The sequence below is a fragment of the Vicia villosa genome, unplaced genomic scaffold (genome assembly GCF_029867415.1).
Source record: "Vicia villosa cultivar HV-30 ecotype Madison, WI unplaced genomic scaffold, Vvil1.0 ctg.000910F_1_1, whole genome shotgun sequence".
Classification (NCBI taxonomy): domain Eukaryota; kingdom Viridiplantae; phylum Streptophyta; class Magnoliopsida; order Fabales; family Fabaceae; genus Vicia; species Vicia villosa.
Window position 1 is genome coordinate 35,417 of NW_026705408.1, and position 19,983 is coordinate 55,399.

A 19,983-nucleotide genomic window follows, 5' to 3' on the forward strand; every position below is an offset into this window, starting at 1 on the left:
AAACATTGATAATGAAAGCTTGGAACATATCTCTGGAATGGATTACAACTGCAGAAAAAAATTGTTCCAAAGTTGGTGTTCTTACATAATATCTTATCTTTTAAATGGAACTTTATGTTATGTATTTGAAATTTTTTATGTTATATTAGAAATTGGATGCCTGCAAAATCATTGAACTTGAAAAGCAATGGGTATGCAACAAAATCTGGATCTGTTGTTCTCCAAGAATAACAATGACGAATCAAATTTGTCAAAATCTAGATTTGTTGCTCTCAAAGAATAATAAACTTTGTATTTTGATTAAAAAAATGGATATTTGTAAACAATGTAATTTAATATTCTGTGTAAGCTATATAATTTGTATTTAAAAAAAATCTTTTTTCCCTTGATTTTTGTCAGAAACCGAGAGGTATATGGCGCTAATTTTGAAAAAAAAAAAAATTTGTTTCTGGGGATCGAACCAATGAGCATTTCAACTATCCCCTCGGTTAATTGGAAACCGAGGGGCAAAGTGACAAGTTTTCATGACACCCTTCGTTACCTCGCTTAATCGAGGTAAAATTCTTTTTGCGCCCGAGATAAAGAGTGTTTTTTTGTAATAGTGGCATCTTCTGCCTTTCTTTGTGAAAGCTTTGATAAGTGTTTTATTAGTTTAAGTAACTACAACTTATGTACACCCACTACAACAAATAACGCTTTTCATGACGAAGCTTTCACATCATCCAGAAAAAAACCGAGGTTTTATTCCAAGGTGCGCCATATATATATATATATATATATATATATATATATATATATATATATATATATATATATATATATATATATATATATACATATATATATATATATACATATATATATATATATATATATATATATATATATATATATATATTATACCCGAAGAGTTACATCCGCTCGTAACTTCATTTTGTATAAATATTTTTTAAAATCAACCGTTTGATTAAAACATAATATCATATCTTTGAAGTTTGAGATTAATCTATAATGATTTCTTATTTTATTGAATTACATCAAAATTAATGTTACATGAAAGTTCATTTTAATGTTAATCTTTGGATATCTTGATCGTATAGTAAATCATTATAGTTTAATCTCAAACTTTAGGATGCATTCCAAGCATGCAAATTGTATACGCTAGCAAAAGCAGTGATAATCATAGCATTAATAATCAATCTTGGTGAAGGCATGTCTGACATTCAAGACGAATCTCTACCACCTTGTATGGAACCTGGACATGTTGTATTTTTGATATTCTGGGTAAACAATCTTGATATTCTGCGAAGATTTGTTGCATACAATGTATTTTTGATATTCTAGGTAAAGTGTAAATAATGTATCCATTTTAAAAAAATAATCTAACTCCTCGGTTTTGTTTTAAAATTGAGGGATTAGAGTAAAATAATTTTTTTCCAAAAATTATTACATTTTTTACCCAAAATATTAAAAATACATCGTATGCAACAAATATTTTATGCGGTCTGCTCATGCTATAATTTTAATATTCTGGGTAAACAATCTGATATTTTGCGAAGATTTGTTTCATACAATGTATTTTTAATATTCTAGATAAACAATGTAACAATTTTTGGAATTTTTTTATTTTACTCTAACCCCTAGGTTGTTTTAAAAACCAAGATGATAGTTAAGTGTTTCTTTCACTATTTTCATTCAACGGCTATAAACAAATCTTTGCCGTTCATATAAAGGTTATCAACGCTCAAGAATCCACCATTAGTAATTTACGTGAAACCTAAGGGACGTCCATTATATAAGTTCTCTTACAATATTGAAAATCTAAATGAAACATATGAAGCGCTTGAAACATAAGGAAACTTGGAAAAGTTCTCTTCGATGGATTGCAATAGCAGAAAATCAACTGGGTTCAAAGTTTGTTATATTAAATTTTTATTTATACCGAAAATATTTTTGATTATTGATATTAATCATCTTACCCTTTTTTTTCACCAGAAACAAATTCATGCAAGATGATCCGTAGAGAATATCCTTTAACAAACCCTTTTTATTTTGTTTTGAGAAAAGAGGTTCCCGGTATTTGATCTTGCTCAGAATATCAAGGAATTGAAGATCCAACATATGATCTTCATGGACAATTAATGTAATATTTTTTGTAAAAACTATAACGAGTTTTATTAAAAAAATCTTATGACCCCTTGATTTTTATAATAAACCGAGATAATAAAAAGGCGCTAGTTTTTGTAAATAATAAAAGTGCAGAAACCAAGGTTTGAATCCATGCCATGGTAAAATTTTACCTCGGTATTTCAAAAATCGAGGTGTTAAGTCATTACTTTTCATGACGCCCTTCGTTACCTCGATTCTTTTGTCGAGGTAAAATGCATTTTGCGTCCGACGTTAGAAGCACTTTTTGTAGTAGTGACATAAAAATATTTTTAAAGAATATTTAAAATGTTAAAAACTATCGAATTTGTTTTTTCAAAATCTAAACGTTGGTCCCCTACAATAACATCATTTTTTTTGTCGTAGAAACAAAAGTAAGTATCCAAGATTGTCGTCTCCATATGGACTACTGTGATTTCAAAGGTTATTTAACAATTTCTATGATTTTAAGAAAATTTGTGTATATGTTTGTTTGTTGTAATATTGAATGATAAAATAATAATGAATGAAGTTGGTGTTTTAAGACATACAAGTGATTTTTTCTTTCTAAAAACAAATATGTAGAGGAAGTTATTGAGCGAGCATTATATCCTTTTAAGAACCATCCCCTATCTTAGCAGATACAAAAACAAAATTGAGTGGATCTTCTGGTAACTCCTATCATAACCCAACAAAATGAGCATGTATATCCTTTTAGGAACCATCCCTATCTCAGTATACACAAAAACAAAATTGAGTGGATCTTCTGGTAACTCCTATCATGACCTAACAAAATATTGAATTATTGTTGGCACATTACAATATTTGACATTGGAACAAATAAATCTAATGTAATTCAACAAGTGTGCTTATTTATACATGACCCTAAAGTGCAACACATGTCTACATTAAAGCGGATAATTAGATATATTAATGACACTATTGATTTTAATCTCCACTTATATCTGTCATTCACCAATAAACTCATCTCTTACATAAATGCACATTGGGCTAGTTATCTAGATACGAGAAGACTAACTTGTAGTTATTGTTTATATCTTTGTGATAATTTGATTTCTTGGTCTGTGAAATGACAACATACCTTATCCCGATCCACTGTCGAGGCCGAGTACCAAAGCGTTTAATGTAGTGTCACCAAAGCGTTTAATGTAGTGTCTGAATCTTTCTTGAATAAAAACATACTTTTATCACTACATTGTCGAATTACAAAAGCTACTCTTGCCCATTGTAAAAATGTAAATGCAATGTATCACTCCAACAATCCACTTCAACATCAACACACTAAAATATTTAAATGGATACACTGTTAGTGCGTGAGGGACTTTTAGCGAGGAGAGAAAGACAGAATAATAAAGGAAATAACGATTATATTAATTAATTGAATTGTACAAATAAGGATACAACCTACGACTATTTATATACAACCCTAATTGGCATTGGGCTTACACAACTTGGATTATATTTGATATTATTAGATTAGACTATATTTGATATTATATTAATAATATCAATCCCAATAATATCTTAACAAATCCCAATAATATCTCAACACACCCCCTATAATCCAAGTTGTCGAACAACTCTAGTCATAGTCGAACTGAACTATTCCTAATTTCTTTCTCAAATTCAAGAATCTATCGATCTTCAATCCTTTGGTGAAAATGTCGGCTAACTGTGCTTCACTTGAGCAATGTCTAACTTCAAGTTCACCTCGATTCATATTTTCCCTTAAGAACTAAAATCTAGCTTCGACATGCTTACTCCTTCCATGCAGAACTGGATTCTTTGCCAGATTTATGGATGACTTGTTGTCAATTTGCAACACAAATGGTTTCTTCACTTCGACTTCCATTTCTTCAAGTAAAGTTCAGATCCAAATTGCTTGACATGCAGCATAGAATCCTGCTATATATTCAGCTTCACACAAATACAATGCCACCATAGGTTGCTTCTTCGAACACCATGAGATTTGGGCACCAAATACTTGAAAGAAATATCCAGTTGTGCTTCTTCGATATTCCTTATCTCCACACCAATCAGCATCTGAAAAATAATTTACTATTGCTTCTTTTCCTTCAGAGTCTTGTCGAAATAGTATTCCACAGTTTATCGATCCTTTCAAATATCTCAGGATTCTTCTAGCAGCCTTCATATGTGACACCATTGGTTCACTCATATATCTGCTTACTAATCCGACAGCAAAACCTATATTAGGTCGATTGTTGCACACATACCTCAGAGATCCAATAATTTGTTTGAACAAAGTTGCATCAACTTTGTCTTCCTCTCCATGCTTCTCCAACTTCACATTTGATTCGATGGGTGAAGAGGCAGGATTCGAATCTTCCATTCTGAATCTCTTGAGAATCTCTTTGACATACTTCCTTTGATGTAGCACCATACCCTGCTTCGACACTTGAAATTCCATGCCTAGGAAATAAGACAATTTTCCCAGATCTGATATTTCAAATTCTTTCATCATCAGCTCTTTGAACTTCAACAAGTTCTCCAAGCTATTTCCAGTTACTAACTAGTCATCAACATCCAAGAAGATGATTGTTATATCTTGTGCTACCACCTAAACATAGGCACCATACTCAGATTTTTATTTTACAAATCCCAATTCGACTAAGTATGAGTCGATCTTCTTGTTCCATGCCCTAGGTGCCTGCTTGAGGCCATAAAGCGCTTTGTGCAACTTATATACTTTACTCGCTTCCTTCTGAATCACAAACCCTGGAGGTTGTGTGATATAGACCTCTTCGTCTAAGGGACCATTCTGAAATGTTGATTTCACATCTAAATGAAATGTCGACCATGCTTGGTTGCATGCCAATGCTACCACTAGTCGAATAGTCTCTAGTCTTGCTACTGGAGCAAATATTTCAGATTAATCGAGTCCTTCTCTTTGAAGAAACCCTCGAGCTACTAGCCTTGCTTTATATCTTTCTATCGACCCATAAACATTGTGCTTCAATTTGAACACGCACTTCACATCGATAGCCTTTGTATATGCTGGCAATTCGACTAACTCCCATGTGTTGTTTCTTTCGATTTCCTGTAACTCTTCGATCATAGCTAACTTCCATTGATTTATCTTCAAATATTTGATATAGTTTATTGGTTCAACACCAGTAGTAAATCAAAATGAACTAATTCTCCATCTGGTGTGACTTCATCATCAATTATATCATTCACAGAGTTTGTCGGGCATCTTAAGACTTGGAATGCCAGTAAGCATATCTTGAGTAATCAGTTGATTAAGTGATCGAAAATTCAAATGTCCAAACCTCAAATGCCACAACCAACTATCCTTGTGGTCGACAACAGTTTTGAGACATTGAACTTCTGTCGGACTGATCATAGTCTTAAACGTCCTATTCTTCGATAATAGAGACTTTAAGACCAAATTGTTCTGGGTGTCGAACAATTTACAAACTCCATCTTTCATGACAACTGAGAAACCTCTTTCGACCAGTTGTCTAACACTTACCAAGTTACACTTCATTCCAGGTACATATAGCACATCTTTGATCATAGCTTTTGCTTCATTGCTCAGCTGAAAAACTATGTTGTCCATACCTTCTGCTTGCAAGGAACTGTTAGCAAGTTTTACCTTGCTTTTCTTCAACTCGTCAAAATCTGTCAACCACGCCTTTTGACCAGTCATGTGATTCGAGTAGCCTGAGTCAAGAAACCACGTTTTGGATTCGACGTGGTTATCTGCAACAACAGCCATAACCACCATACCACCTTCTGAATAATCTGAATCTTGGCGTGCAAGGTTTGCTCCTTCGTCCTTGCCTTTTTTCGATCCATTGTCTTTCTTATACCAACAATATTTGGACATGTGACCCCATTTTTTTATAGTTATAGCACTGCACACCTTTACCTTTTTTATCTTCTTTGTCCTTTCGATAGTTTCCTCCTCCCCCTTTCGAGGATTCGAAAGTCCTATCTTCGACCTGTTGCTTGTGAGGGTTCGACCAAGGCTTCTTGCCCTAATTCTTGTCGAATTTGCCTTTGAATTTGTTGGAACCACCATCCTTTTTCCACGACTGAACCTGCAGTGCCTGTATCGAATCATGAACTCCTTTCCTTTCAACAATCCTAATCTCATGCGCCTCCAATGAACCAACCAGATCCTCCAATTTTAGGTCTTCAACTTTGTTGGATTATTGAATAGCTACGATAACGTGATCAAAGTGAGAGGTCAACGTACGCATTACCTTCTCAACTATCATCTTATCAGTTAGGGTTTAACCACAACCCTTCATGAGATGGACGAGTTTCTGTACCTTTGACACATATTCTGCAATCTTTTCATCTTCTCCCATCGACAACAATACTTATTGTCGATGTAAGATCTGCAACTTGACAACCTTGACTTTCTCACCTCCTTCATAATATTTCACCAGAATATCCCATGCCTCATTTGTTGATTCAGCGTGAGAAAACCTGTCGAAGTTCGCTGAATCTACCGCCGTCTGAATGTAATACGCAGCCTTGTAATCTTTCTTCTTGACTTCGTTGTGGGCTATTTTCTGTGCTCCGGTTGCATCTGCAGCGACCATAGGTACACAGTACACTGCCGGTAACCACTTCTAGGATTTTATGGAAGCATATGTTTCTTCCATTGGATCCAATTATTGTCGTCAAGAGTTGGAAGAGAATTCGGAATGCCATTGATACCATTCATCTTTGCAGCAATTGATTCACGTTCCATGGAACAATAACCGGAAGCTCTAGATACCAATTTTTTTGTGCGTGAGGCACTTTTAGTGAGGAGAGAAAGAGAGAATAATAAAGGAAATAATGATTATATTAATGAATTGAATTGTACAAATAAGGATAACTATTTATATACAACCCTAATTGGGCTGGGACTTACACAACTTGGATTATATTTGATATTATTAGATTATATTTGATATTATATTAATAATATCAATCGTAATAATATCTTAACAAATCTCAATAATATCTCAACATACACATTTTGTTCATGAAAATTTTACTCACAACCATGTATCAGTCTTACATGTTAGATCAGATTATAAAATTGTGGATATTCTTTAAAAAAAAAAAAACTTTCTTTTTAAGTTTTCAACTCTTTTATAATTTTCAGGATAACATTTGATAAACTCTTATTTCCATCTACGAAGATGTATTATAATAATATATACATAGTTCTTTGTTTAGAATAAATATTATTAGAAATTATTGTAAATGATTACCCATGAATATGTGATAGTAAAGGATCAATATTGTATCAAAGGATGAAAAACCCAAGATCAATAATTTTAAACGAACCCTATTGTAAAATGTGTGGACTAGCTGATCTAGAGAGTAGTTATGTTGTCCAAAACTCGAGACTTAAAAATTTGTAATCAACTTAACCACTCCAAGTTTCATAAATATTTCTTTCACAAGTTTTTTTTTTTTGTGACACGAATCATTTTTACATAGTTTAGTTCAATTTCTATCAATAATTTTATTTAAGGTTATACACATTCCATTGGAAATGTTGTGCCATTTATAAATACAGAAAACTAAAAACAGATGGAAATAAACACAAAATACTAAGACAAGTTTCACATATTTAAATAACCTGCTCAATGCTCTAAAATAAACCGGCAGGAGAAAAGACACAATCAAACGTTGGTAGATACATATATGCTACCAAACATACCAAAACATAACAGCAAATAGTGACATGAGACATGAGACAAGTTTTCAACACACTACTATATACTTCACTTCACTTGTATTCCAGAATCATATTGTTCTCCGGAGCCAATCCAACACAAGCTCTCATTATATTCTCCAGCATAGATCTCTGCTTTGACAGCGCATTCACTACCGGTGTACCCGGAGGAACAAGAGGAGCCTTAGTGAGATAACTCAGGATGGTTGCCACAGGGTGGAACGAGTGAAACTTGTTCTGTAAATATAAAAAAACGACACATTTAGCTCGAAAAATTTGACAATTGAATGAACAAAAAACGGTTTAAGGAAGATCTAATAAGTTAATCACCTCGTGTTCAGATTTGAGCTGAATTCGAGTACTAAGTTCAGCAAGAAGAACTAAGTCCAAGATAATCGGAGCAGCCAAAAGCGAATCTTCACATGTGTTATGCATCACAATTGTGTTCTTTCCACCCATGAATATCTCAGAAGTGTACTCATCCATTGCTCTCTTGCTGTCAGCCACATAAGGCACATACTGCAAATCAAAACAACAAATTAGTTAATTAATTAATCACTTTGAATAACATAAACAACAAAAAAAGACAGGATAAAAGTAAAGTTACCTTAATTACAACAACATGGTCTGGATGTTCACCAGGAGCATAGAGAATAGCATTGCTGTTAACCATGTCATCGACAACGTTGCTCTTAGAGATTTCCTTCGAGCGGAAGGTTTGCGGTGCAGAGAGATTCATTCCATCATTGTTTCCCAAATGGTTGTAACTCACTATCGAGGTTGGCTGTGAATTCATCGCCAAACAACACAATTCAAATATCAATTCAGTTTACTTCTTTTAGGCCAGCAAAGTAATACATGGACTAATTTAACTTTAATCAAACAAAGCAAAAAACTGAATAATGGAATTCTCTTTGGTAATAAAAAGAGACAGACAAACTTACTTTGATACCAGCTCCTACGAGGAAATCGACCAACACAGACTTCATTTTTGTCTGACCACTCTTGAAATCATCTCCACCAATCAAACTGTTCCTCTTGATGGCCAGATCAATCAACCCTGATGAATAAATCCAAGCAAAATTCAATTTTTGTTATAAAACTTGCAGCACTGCCTAGTAACAACTCAAAAGGAACAAAGGTATAAAGGGCAAATTAGAAAAGAACCTGGGACAAAGGTATTTTGGGGGCTTCCATTGATGAAAGGAACATTTTCAAGAACACAAGCCAAAGCAAAAAGTGTTGAAGGTGAAATCTCAGATTCATTCTTGTCCACAGAAGCCAAGAGATTTTCTGTAGTGTCATTTAGTCCCACCACAATATTACTATACCTCTCAGTGTTTGCAGTCCACAGTACAACAACCTTGTCAACCTTGTTAGCTTCCTTAAACTCCCTTAAATTTCACAAAAATTCTTATATAAGTCTCAAAAACAATCATCATAGGATAGTACAATATTAATTATATTGATATTTAATGTTAAATTATATACTTAATGTCTTTGATGACTTGTTGAAGTTGTTCTTTCTTTGTTCCTTTAATGATGTTGTTGGCACGGTCTCCTTGATTAGCAGCAATGAAATCAGGATCATAGATTCCAGGAAGTGGAACCATGGATTCCATGTAAGGTCTCAATTGTTTCTGTAGGTCTATGTCAAATACCTTGGCCCTCCCCATGGCATCGGCTAGGTTCATGTCACTTATATCCCATCCTCCCCATACAATATCCTCAGGGTTTACCTACATAAATTAATTCATTCAAACTCATGCTTATGACTTTTGCTAATTCATCTATGCAACAAGTATATTTGAAATCACAAGAGTCCATGTCACTCGTGTGAAACCAAATCAATGACGTCCCACCAGAAACACAACATCGACACAGACACATTAACACAAATGTCAGTGTCAATTTTAAACACTGACATTAACACATATTTTTCAGAGGTATCGGTGATACAAATAATACTAGTAAAGTGTATAAAAATATATACCATAGGAAGAAGGCTCTTGAAAGGGGCATAAATCTCCTCTCCTTGAATAGACCCCACTCTGATAGCTGATGCTTGGGTAAGTGAACCAAAATAATTGGCTTGTTCAATCTTGTCCTTTGTTGCCCATGAAATACCCCTGATAATTTTAAGTCACAAAAACATAATTTTCTTCAATTATTATTACCATAATAACCTATCAAGCATTAACATGACAATGAAATTGACACTGCATCAATAATAATGTAAACAAAATGAGTAAATTAAATACAAAGTTAATTTCGGTTTCAGACACTAACACTAACCCAACTTAGAAAGAGATGCCGGTGCTACTGAGATAATAACAACAAAATAATAAATAAAATAGCATAATGATGATGAGTAAGATGAAACTAACTCTCTGTTTGCAATAACACCACCAGTGAGTGTTGAACCATTGTTTCCACCCCACCCAACAAGCATTACCCTAACAATATCAACAAAAAAAACACACATAAATAACAAAATAAAATAAAAATTATTTACAGAATTATAAGAATGAGGAAAAAAACATTATAGTACCCCAATTTAGGGACATTAGTTTGTGTTTTAAACTCATATTTCACAGTTTTAGGCTTAACAACCCATTGATAAGTGTCATTTCTGTTCTCATGAACAAGTTCAGTTGTTTCATAATTGTACACAGATTGAATCTCGGTCTCTGTGTACTTCACGTTGGGACTCTCAACCTTGAAACTCTCTATGAACATTTTCGTGAATATGAAAATCACAGAGAGAAAAGGAGGAAGGTTTTTTGAAGAAGAGTGGGTGGTTATGGTAGTGGTGTAGCTTCACGTTGGGGAAGATGGTTGTATTTATAAAGAAAAACCGCAATAGTGGCACTACACGTGGTATGGAAAGAGTGGACGTGAGTAGTGGGCCCATGCAGTTACTCAATAATGTTTTCTATTTTTTTAACTTTTCAGTTTTCATAAATAATAATGGGGGAGAACTTCTCTACCCATCATAAAAAGTTGGGTAGTGTACCTCCAACCAATCACATGATTCCATCTCATTTAATACATTTAATTATTTATTAAAATACTATAAATGTTTGTTAGTTTCAAAGCATTTTACAAAGGAGGTAACCTTACCCAACTTTTTGAGTTGGGTAAATAAGAATTCACCATAATAATGAGTTTAAAGGTAGTGCACTGACAGTGTAAACTAACTTTACACATGCATCCAATTAAAATCCTTACATTTGCCATGTTATATTAATTTTTTAAAATTAAAATTGTGTTTTAATTGGATACATGGTTGTAATTGGTTTAAAAATATTTTACACTGTCAATGCATATCCCTTTTTCTCAATAATAATTCATTCAAGATTGTTCTGGTTAATTATGTGAGTTCTTGTATTTATTTATACTCTCGGTTAAGTCATAATTTTATTAATGGTTTTATTCTAGAATAAGTAATTAATTTGTTAAGGGTATTTAGCAGTTTGTTCGAGAACCTTTTTTTTGTAAAGTTGTTATATATTGAACTAAATATTAAAATAATCACCCTCCTTTCTAACAAACACAATTAATTATATTAAAATATTTTAACTATTCAATATATTTAAAAATTAAGTTTTTTTTTATAAATAGGATCGAAAGTAGTAATATGATATCAATTATCAAAATTACTCATATACATTTTTCATTTATCTCTCTAACCCTTATATACATGTATCAACTCACTAGTGATTTTCCATATTTCATCTTTATCTTTTTAAACTTTTCACAGTTAAGTTCAGCAAAATACCTCATTTCTTTCTTTCTCTTTGCAAGAATCGATATGGTTCTTTCTTTTTCTTTTTCTTTTTCTTCACTAGCGATGACTATCGATGATAGTCCATCGATAGTGACCGGTCCACACCACCACTCTACTTAACAAATTCATATGTTCACTATGAACACATCACACCATTGTTCAAATCCTCATTCGTACCAAACTGACATATTAGATCCTTATTTTATGCACTCTAGTGATAATCCTAGCCTTTCCATCATTTTACAGCCCTTAAATAACTCAAATTATCGTTCATAGTTCCACTCCATCAAAGTGACTCTTCGTTCAAAGAATAAATTAGGGTTCATTGACGAAACCCTAATCCATAAAAAAACTTCAAATTGATTATCCATTGCTTAAGATCACTGCAACACAATGGTCATTGGTCATTGACAGATGTCGAACGCGATGTCATAGCAACTGCTTCGACAAGTTAAACCATAATTACCACCACTAACATAATCTAACTAGTTGAATATGATGGAGCAGAAAAGCAATAAATAACATAGCCAATTGATAATCCAGTTTGATGCAAACAACACCTACGTCTGGAGGATTGACTTCCAACCTAACAAAGGAAACCACTATTAGTAGTTTAGTACACTTAGTCTTACAAGCAACAACAAGTCATATGTTATACAATGCCTCTTCCTAACATTACCCTATAACTTTCTATTTAGTATTCCCCCTAAATATGAGACACCCTATCACTTTCTTCTTTTCTCTCAAACACTAATCCCTTAGTGTTTTAATCACTAAACCATATAGATCAACTTCAATCAACAATATGGATGATGTTGAATTTATAACTTAACTAGATAAACTTACAACTATGCCAAGTTACTGAAACATAATATGGTGTTCGTAAAATAAGAAGGACTCCTGTAAACCTAGCACACTAAAATATTCAACGTGAATGCTTGAATTCCAATGCAGGTTTTGAGCTCCTTATATAGCATAATAATTCTAGGCTTTTCTCCTTGGATATTTGCTATGATTTTGTCCATAAATAATACATAATCTATCGGATATTAGTTGTTCCATAAATCTCTCCAACAAGATATGATTTGTTACATTTTAAATTCAAATTTAAATCTCCATTTAAATCTAAATTAATCCTCTTTCAGTTGTCAAACAGATCACCTAATCATATTGCTAAATCAATAGCAATAAAATCTAATCTAATATTTGACCATAAAATCTCCCCAAATGCAACAACATTGACATGTTGCGCAAGGCCCAAATGTTGTACTAACACGATGGGACACTGTGTCCAGCCTCTGTCCCTTATGCACCTCCATACAACTTAAGCAATCTAAATTAATCTTGAACCCTTTGAAAACTTCTCCATGTTGTTGTTTTGAAAACTTTAGTCAATCTAAAGGACCAATCCAAAAGGAACTTCAATCTCCTCATTTGGAAAATTCTGTCAAAACAACTCTTTGAGATATAACACTCATTCAAACCAAAACGAGTGACAACCACTATGAACACTAGACTATTGGAGCATACAATCAGCAACATTAGCCATCTTCCAATCATTAGAGCTAAGCGCCAGCAACACCAGCAGAAATTAATAGCATCAACATCATTAAGCTTCTAATGCTTAAACATAATTTATTCATTTGCTACAAACTAAATTGACAATCAATCATGCATGAACCCAGTTAGTACATAATTAGTAGTATACAATCCTACCAACCAACAATTATTAGCATGTAATCATTCACATACTTAGTCATGCATAACACAAACAGTTAGTAGTTAGTATCAGGATATGCAAAATAATACTACGTTTGGCCTTGAAAATTTTTCCACATCTGTAATACTACACATCTTCATCATTTGAATCAAAATAAACATCATCTTCATATGAATCAAAAGAGCCTTCTACTATTGGGGTCTTCTTCTTCTTCTTGGACTTCCTCTTCCTTTACGCCTTTGGAGTTACCTCAGGTTTAGAAGCTTCAGGAGTTGGGCTTGCTCTAGGAGGTTTAACCTCTTCTTGCTTCTGCTCAACATACTGTGTCACTACCTTGGTCTTCTGAACCATAGTAGTCTCAGCAGTAATAGAAGTCTTAGAGATCTCAGCTGAAGTACTCTTTTTTGGTTTAGAAGGAGATGAAAGATGATTTGTGTGGCTTGAAACTAAGAAGGTACGCTTTTATAATGGCCTGATTGGAAGATTAATCATATTGAGTGTTGTTATTATTGATTCTTGGAAGTTTAAACACGAATAGCCATTAATGCATGCTACCTGCTCTTTAATTCATCTTTTCACTTCTTAGTTTCCATTTCTTAGAAGCTGGCAAGATATTAACTTGCTGTCGAAGGAAGTAATTATTTGGATTTTTTTCTTTGGTCTCTTCAGTTTCTTGAAAGCTGAAATGATAATGGATTACTGTTCAATATCCTTTTCTCTCTCTACTCTTTCTATTTATTTTTTGTTGATGATAAAAGGGAGAAGAAATATGAAAGTATTTATAGAGTATGATAAAAACATATTCTATATTTTTATTAAGGTCCTGAACCCAATTTAATTAACTTATGTTATGTGCTTAAATTATTTTTGTAGATAAAAGTTTAATAACTTGGATAGAACTTAGCGGGGGCTTACAAAATTTAACATATGAACCATTAGACTCAGAGAGAGCTTACAAACCTCAGGCTCTAAAGTTGTCAAGTTATTAAAACTAGTTTTAAAAACTTGGATAGAACTTAGGGGGGAGCTTACAAACCTCAACCTATGGGCTGTTAGACTCAGGGGAAGCTTATAAACCTTAGACTTTGATGTTGTCAAGTTGTTTAAACTAAACAACCATTGTTCCTAAAATACTTATGTTTGTCATCATAAAAAAGGGGGAGATTGTTGGAACAAAATTTATTCATACTCCTTGAATTTTGATGATAACAAAGTACTTAAAGAACAACAGGGAATACTAACATTTGTTTAATTGTGCAGAATCATTAAGCCAATAATTAACTAGGTCCTGACCTAGTTAAATGGCTTTTAAAAAAGAAACATATAATTCAGATTCTAATGAATCAGAAACAGATTTTTAAATAGAACCTCAGAGCCATATTGACTCAGCCTCTGATAAGTCAGAAACGTAATACAACGCCTTTTGGTCCATACTCTATGCAAAAGTAGCTCCGTCTTATCAACTGCCAGAATTATGGAAAAAGTCAACTAGAGGTTTTAGTGTAAGGCTCAAGGTTGTGTAACACGATTTCTTCAGTCTACTCCAGCATGCCTATGGACGCCTTACTTGAGAAAGACACAGTGGATAAAGATATTATTTAGAAGATAAAGATCCTTATCATCGTACGTATTCCAACATCTCTCTCTTAGGAACCATTTCTTCAGCAAAGATACTTGTGCAAACAAGCTTCCAACGTCTATTTTGTTCCCTCTATATAAGGAGAAGAAGACTCAAAAGAAGCAACAAGAATACATACAACAAGATAAAACAAGAACGGTTTCACTTTCTAAGCTTTAATACATAGTTGTTGTATTACACATTGACTTGAGATTTTCTTACACTTGTATATCTTAGAAATCTCAAGTAACAAGATTGTTTCTTGTGTTGTATTCTTTATACCTCTTAATGAATATAAGACACATCTTGTTGTAATCCTAAATAATTTTTTTAGAATTCGTAAAAGTCTCAAACAATGTGTTTGAGCAAGAAAGTCTCTTTCTAGTTAGATTGAGCAAGGAAGTCTCAGATCGAGTGTTTGAGCAAAGAAGTCTCGGACTGAGATTTTTAGCAAGGAAGCCTCTTTCAAGTTGATTGAGCAAGGAAGTCCTGAACGGGTGTGTTTAGGCAAGAAAGTCTCTTTCAGGTGTGATTGAGCATGAAGTCTTGGACCGACGTGTCTAAGCAAGTTATAATCAAGTTCTGATTATAGTGAAAAGCTCTTGTGTGACAAGGGGATTGGACTACTTTCGCTATAGAGGAACCAAGATAATTTCTGTGTGTGTTTTACTTATTGCTTTTTCACTTTAAATTATTTTGCTACTGCTTACTCTAGCTTAGAATCTGGACATGGTCAGATTCAAAAGTTAATATTCTAGAAAGAGAAAAGTTATTAGATACACAATTCAACCACCCTTCTTCTGTATTTTTCTCACCTTCATTAACTACTAAACTCATAATTTAGTGTGTAACATTGACTACCTTAGCTTTATTATGGGATGGTAAGAATTATCATCTCTTTCAACCTAATAAGGCCTAGGGAAAGGGGATATTGTCCCTTACTGGTGTTGTCATGTGTATGGAAAAGCTTTCACTAACCATGATTGAGGAAGTACATAACTCCAACTGAAAGCCTATATAACTTTCACCTGATGGTCCTATATTTTCTCATCTTTTCTTTGTAAATGATTTCTTACTATTTTTCAAGGCGACTTGTGTTCTAGGCATGCTTATAGCTAGTTTTTTTTCCCAACCATTAGTTCTACATCGGGATACAAAAATTAAGAAAATTTCTTTAGCCACCTCCCTATGGGGGTCACCCCCAGCGAAAATCCGAAAATACCCCTGCTTCGGAAATGAACTTCCGAAGCGCTTTTTTTTTAAAAAAAATTTCCATAATTCGGAAGTGCATCTCCGAAAACACCTCATGGGGTTGTCTTCGGAGATGAACTTCCGAAAACACCTCATGGGGGTGAATTCGGATGTTCATTTCCGAATTTTGCAAAAACTGTGTTTTTTTTTATGTTTTTTCTTAAACAGTCTCGCATTTTAATTAAACGCAAACGGCAAATAAAATAAGCGACATATAAACAGAAAATACTAATATGATAAATAAAATCCAAAAACACTGTGCGAAAGATACAATCCGAAATCAAAACAAAACAAAACAAAACACGTCAAACAAAACAAAAACACGTTATTCTGCCCGACGAGCGTTACAAAATACACATCAAACAAAACAAAAACACATTATTCTACCCGACGAGCGAACTCCTCCGAATGAAGATACTGATACCAATCCTCATCCCACTCAGTCTCAGAACCATCAGCATCAACCACGACTCTCACGCCAGATAGTTGAGCTTGAGCATCCGGGCCCCGGGCCACCTGGGAACGAGAAGTAGAGCCGGTCGAAACCTTCTTCTTCTCCTTCACCTTCTTCACTCCGCGAGAGCACGAAGTAGAGCCGGTCGAAACCTTCTTCTTCTCCTTCACCTCCTTTTTTCCCTTAGCGCCACCCATTCCTGCGTAAAAATCAAGAAAGAAAGGTCCATGAGATCTCCTTTTATAAAAGAAGAAAGGGGACAAAAACGCTTGGGAAACGGACAAGTCATTAAAGAACAAAGGAGGTGAAGCAGAACGCATGCACACAAACTTCAAAGAAACAGGCACAATAAACAAAGGCGTTAAAAATAAAGTACTTGCAAATTAAAACGGACACTCCCTACCCTGTGTAGCTGACGCAGTCTGGGTCTCCCTACCCTGTCTGATGCGTGCTGGTTGGTTGCCTGACATGTTCCTGTAAACAATTGAAATCAATTAATATGCGAGACAAAATAAAAAACTAAAAAATTTGAACTTCTGATACAATTCGGAAGTTCATTTCCGAAAACTGGGATGGAGGTGTTTTCGGAAATGAACTTCCGAAACATCCCTGCGATGGGGTTTTCTGAAACTTCCATGGCAAACCCCAAAATCAAACATAAAACCAATTCAAAAAGCTTCTAAACAACCTAAATACTACTAACAACCAGTCCATATATCATTTATGCAATTGAAACCCTAAATAACATGCATTTGAATAATGAATCTAACAAATTTAAAACTTACAAATTGAGTGATTTGTGGGCTTTTGAATGTTGTATAGCAATGTGATTGGAGCCTTGATGCAGCCTTGGAAGTGTGTTTGCACAAATTTTCGCCTTAGCTTGTTTTTGATTTGAGTTAGGGTAAATGAATGGGGGAGGGGGAGTGTTTTAATAAATCTGCAGAACGCGCAGTATTTCGGAAGTGAACTTCTGAAATGCTGTTTTCGGAAATGAACTTCCGAAATAAGACAATTTTTTCAAAAAAAAAGGCGTTTTTCGGAGATGCATCTCCGAAAACACTTTTTTCTTGCATTTCGGAAATGCATTTCCGAAGTCAGGGGTAGTATGGGGTTTTCACCAGAGGTGGACTAGAAGGTAGGAAGGTTGGCAAAGAAATTCTCAAAATTAATTGCTCTAAGTCTAGATCTATAGTTTCAAGTGGTGTCCCAAAGAGTAACATTAATAAACTGAGTAACATTACTATCATAAGGAGTACTAATAATTCTAATAACTATCTTAACTTTTCCATGTTCATAGGTAGAGTAAAAAATGATGACTTCAGCTTCATTATTGACAAGATAACCAAGAGATCGACAATTTGGAAGAACAAATTAATGAATATACCAAACAGAATCACAATGGTTTCATATGCTATGACTATCACTCCCCCTATTACATGCAAAATACTTGGTTTTTAACTAATATTTACAATCAGATAGATCAAATGCTCATAAAGTTATATGGAAAGATAATAATGGCAAAGATATTCACCTGATCAATTGGAACATAATTACTGAACCTAAGAAGTTAGGTGACTTAGGTGTGAGGATAACTCAAGAAGTTAACACAATTATGTTAGGTAAGTTGGTTTGGGATATTCAGTCCAAATTTGAGAAACCTTAGGTTCATATAATCAAGAATAAATATATATATATATATATATATATATATATATATATATATATATATATATATATATATATATATATATATATATATATATATATATATATATATATATATATATAAAAGCAATTATAAAGGTATGCTATTTGTTAAAAAAAAAGAAGTTGGCTAAACTATATGGAATTCCATTTTTAAATCAAAGGAAGATTTGAAGGTAGGTTATACATACAAGGTGGGTAATGGTAATTTTCTTTTTTGATATGCTCCTTGGATTACACACGAACATCTTTGAGATCAAATGAATTATATTGATATTCAAGATATTCACCTTAGAATCAAAGATGTTCTGAGAGATGGTAATTGGAACTTGTCTCAACTCTACACCATTATGCCTAATGAGTTAATTATCCCTGTGAACAACCAACACCTTAACTTGAATGATCTCATTTCAAAATGCTATATTTTTTTTTCTTTTCTTGCATTTTAAATTATTGTACCAAACAAAAAAAAATACATTCCATTTAATAATATTGTAGTAAAAAAATTAAAAAATTAAAAATGATTTTTTTAAATTAGTCGGTTTGTATCATGAAAAAGCTAATATCTCAATCCACCCCTTGATATTTATTTAACGTAATTCTATTTATGTCCGCTGCTTTCGGAGATACACACCCATCAAAAAGCATATTTTTTTGCCAAAATTTAATTTTTTGGGAGGTGCATCTACGGAAATATTTGAAATTGAAAAACCTTTAAAATAAATCTATATTTCATATATGCATCTCAGAAAAAAAAAAAAAACCAAATTTTAATTAAAAAAAAAAGTGTTTTCTTATATATATACAGTGGCAGAGCCGGGAATTTTATATAGACTGGGCAAAAAATTTAACTGAATGTTACATGTGACAATATATAAATAGTCATAAAGTGTGCTACATAAGAGAAATGAAACCTCACCTGCGAATAGTGTGCTAAATAAAATTAACAAGTAAATGCCCTCTCCGAAACTTCTTTGCGGTGATTGTTGGAATAATATCAACATCTTTAAGTGACTTGAATATCTCCCGCTCTGTGTAACATATCATCAAGTCATTGAACCACACATCGTTGATCTTGTAGTGCAAATTAGACTTGATAATCTTCATTGCTGAAAAAGCTCTTTCAACGGATGATGTCGACACCGGCAATATCAAATCCAACTAAATGAGCTTGTAAACCAATGTAAATACCAAATATTTCTCAGTTTGAACCATCTTCATAGCCAAACTTTGAACATCTTCACAAGAAGTAAAAGAAGCATGCCTTTTCACTTTATGTACATAAGTCTCAAGTTGCTCCCTTATTGTTCCACGGTCATTATCAGAAAAGTCTGCATGATAAATATTAGCAAGACGAGCAAGCTTATCAACATCAAACTTGGAAAAACAGTTTTTGGGGTCAATACATGAGAAGCAATCCAGTACAACATTACTTCATTCACAAAACCGGTGATCCATCTCCACACATATTTTGTCAATAGCAACATAAAAAATCTCTTCACGGTAATGGTGAAGATTAGTGATAGTCCTCCCCTCTCTTCTTGAACGTCCCCGAACCGGTATTTCTTCA

General features: G+C 33.5%; 1 protein-coding gene and 1 long non-coding RNA gene across 2 annotated transcripts; both read right to left on the reverse strand.

The window, feature by feature from the left end:
* Positions 1-7,735: 7,735 nt before the first annotated feature.
* Positions 7,736-10,686, reverse strand: LOC131632113 (inositol-3-phosphate synthase-like). The gene is made up of 9 exons (XM_058902887.1): positions 10,425-10,686; positions 10,261-10,329; positions 9,867-10,002; positions 9,365-9,612; positions 9,041-9,267; positions 8,818-8,933; positions 8,481-8,657; positions 8,204-8,392; positions 7,736-8,110 (listed from the first exon to the last, which is right to left on the reverse strand). The coding sequence occupies exons 1-9, from the start codon at positions 10,610-10,612 to the stop codon at positions 7,928-7,930; spliced, it is 1,533 nt and encodes a 510-aa protein (XP_058758870.1). The 5' UTR covers positions 10,613-10,686; the 3' UTR covers positions 7,736-7,927.
* Positions 10,687-16,807: 6,121 nt separating this feature from the next.
* On the reverse strand, positions 16,808-17,577 carry LOC131632134 (uncharacterized). The gene is made up of 3 exons (XR_009292912.1): positions 17,492-17,577; positions 17,110-17,180; positions 16,808-16,905 (listed from the first exon to the last, which is right to left on the reverse strand). It is a non-coding gene; the product is annotated as an uncharacterized LOC131632134 (long non-coding RNA).
* Positions 17,578-19,983: the final 2,406 nt, after the last annotated feature.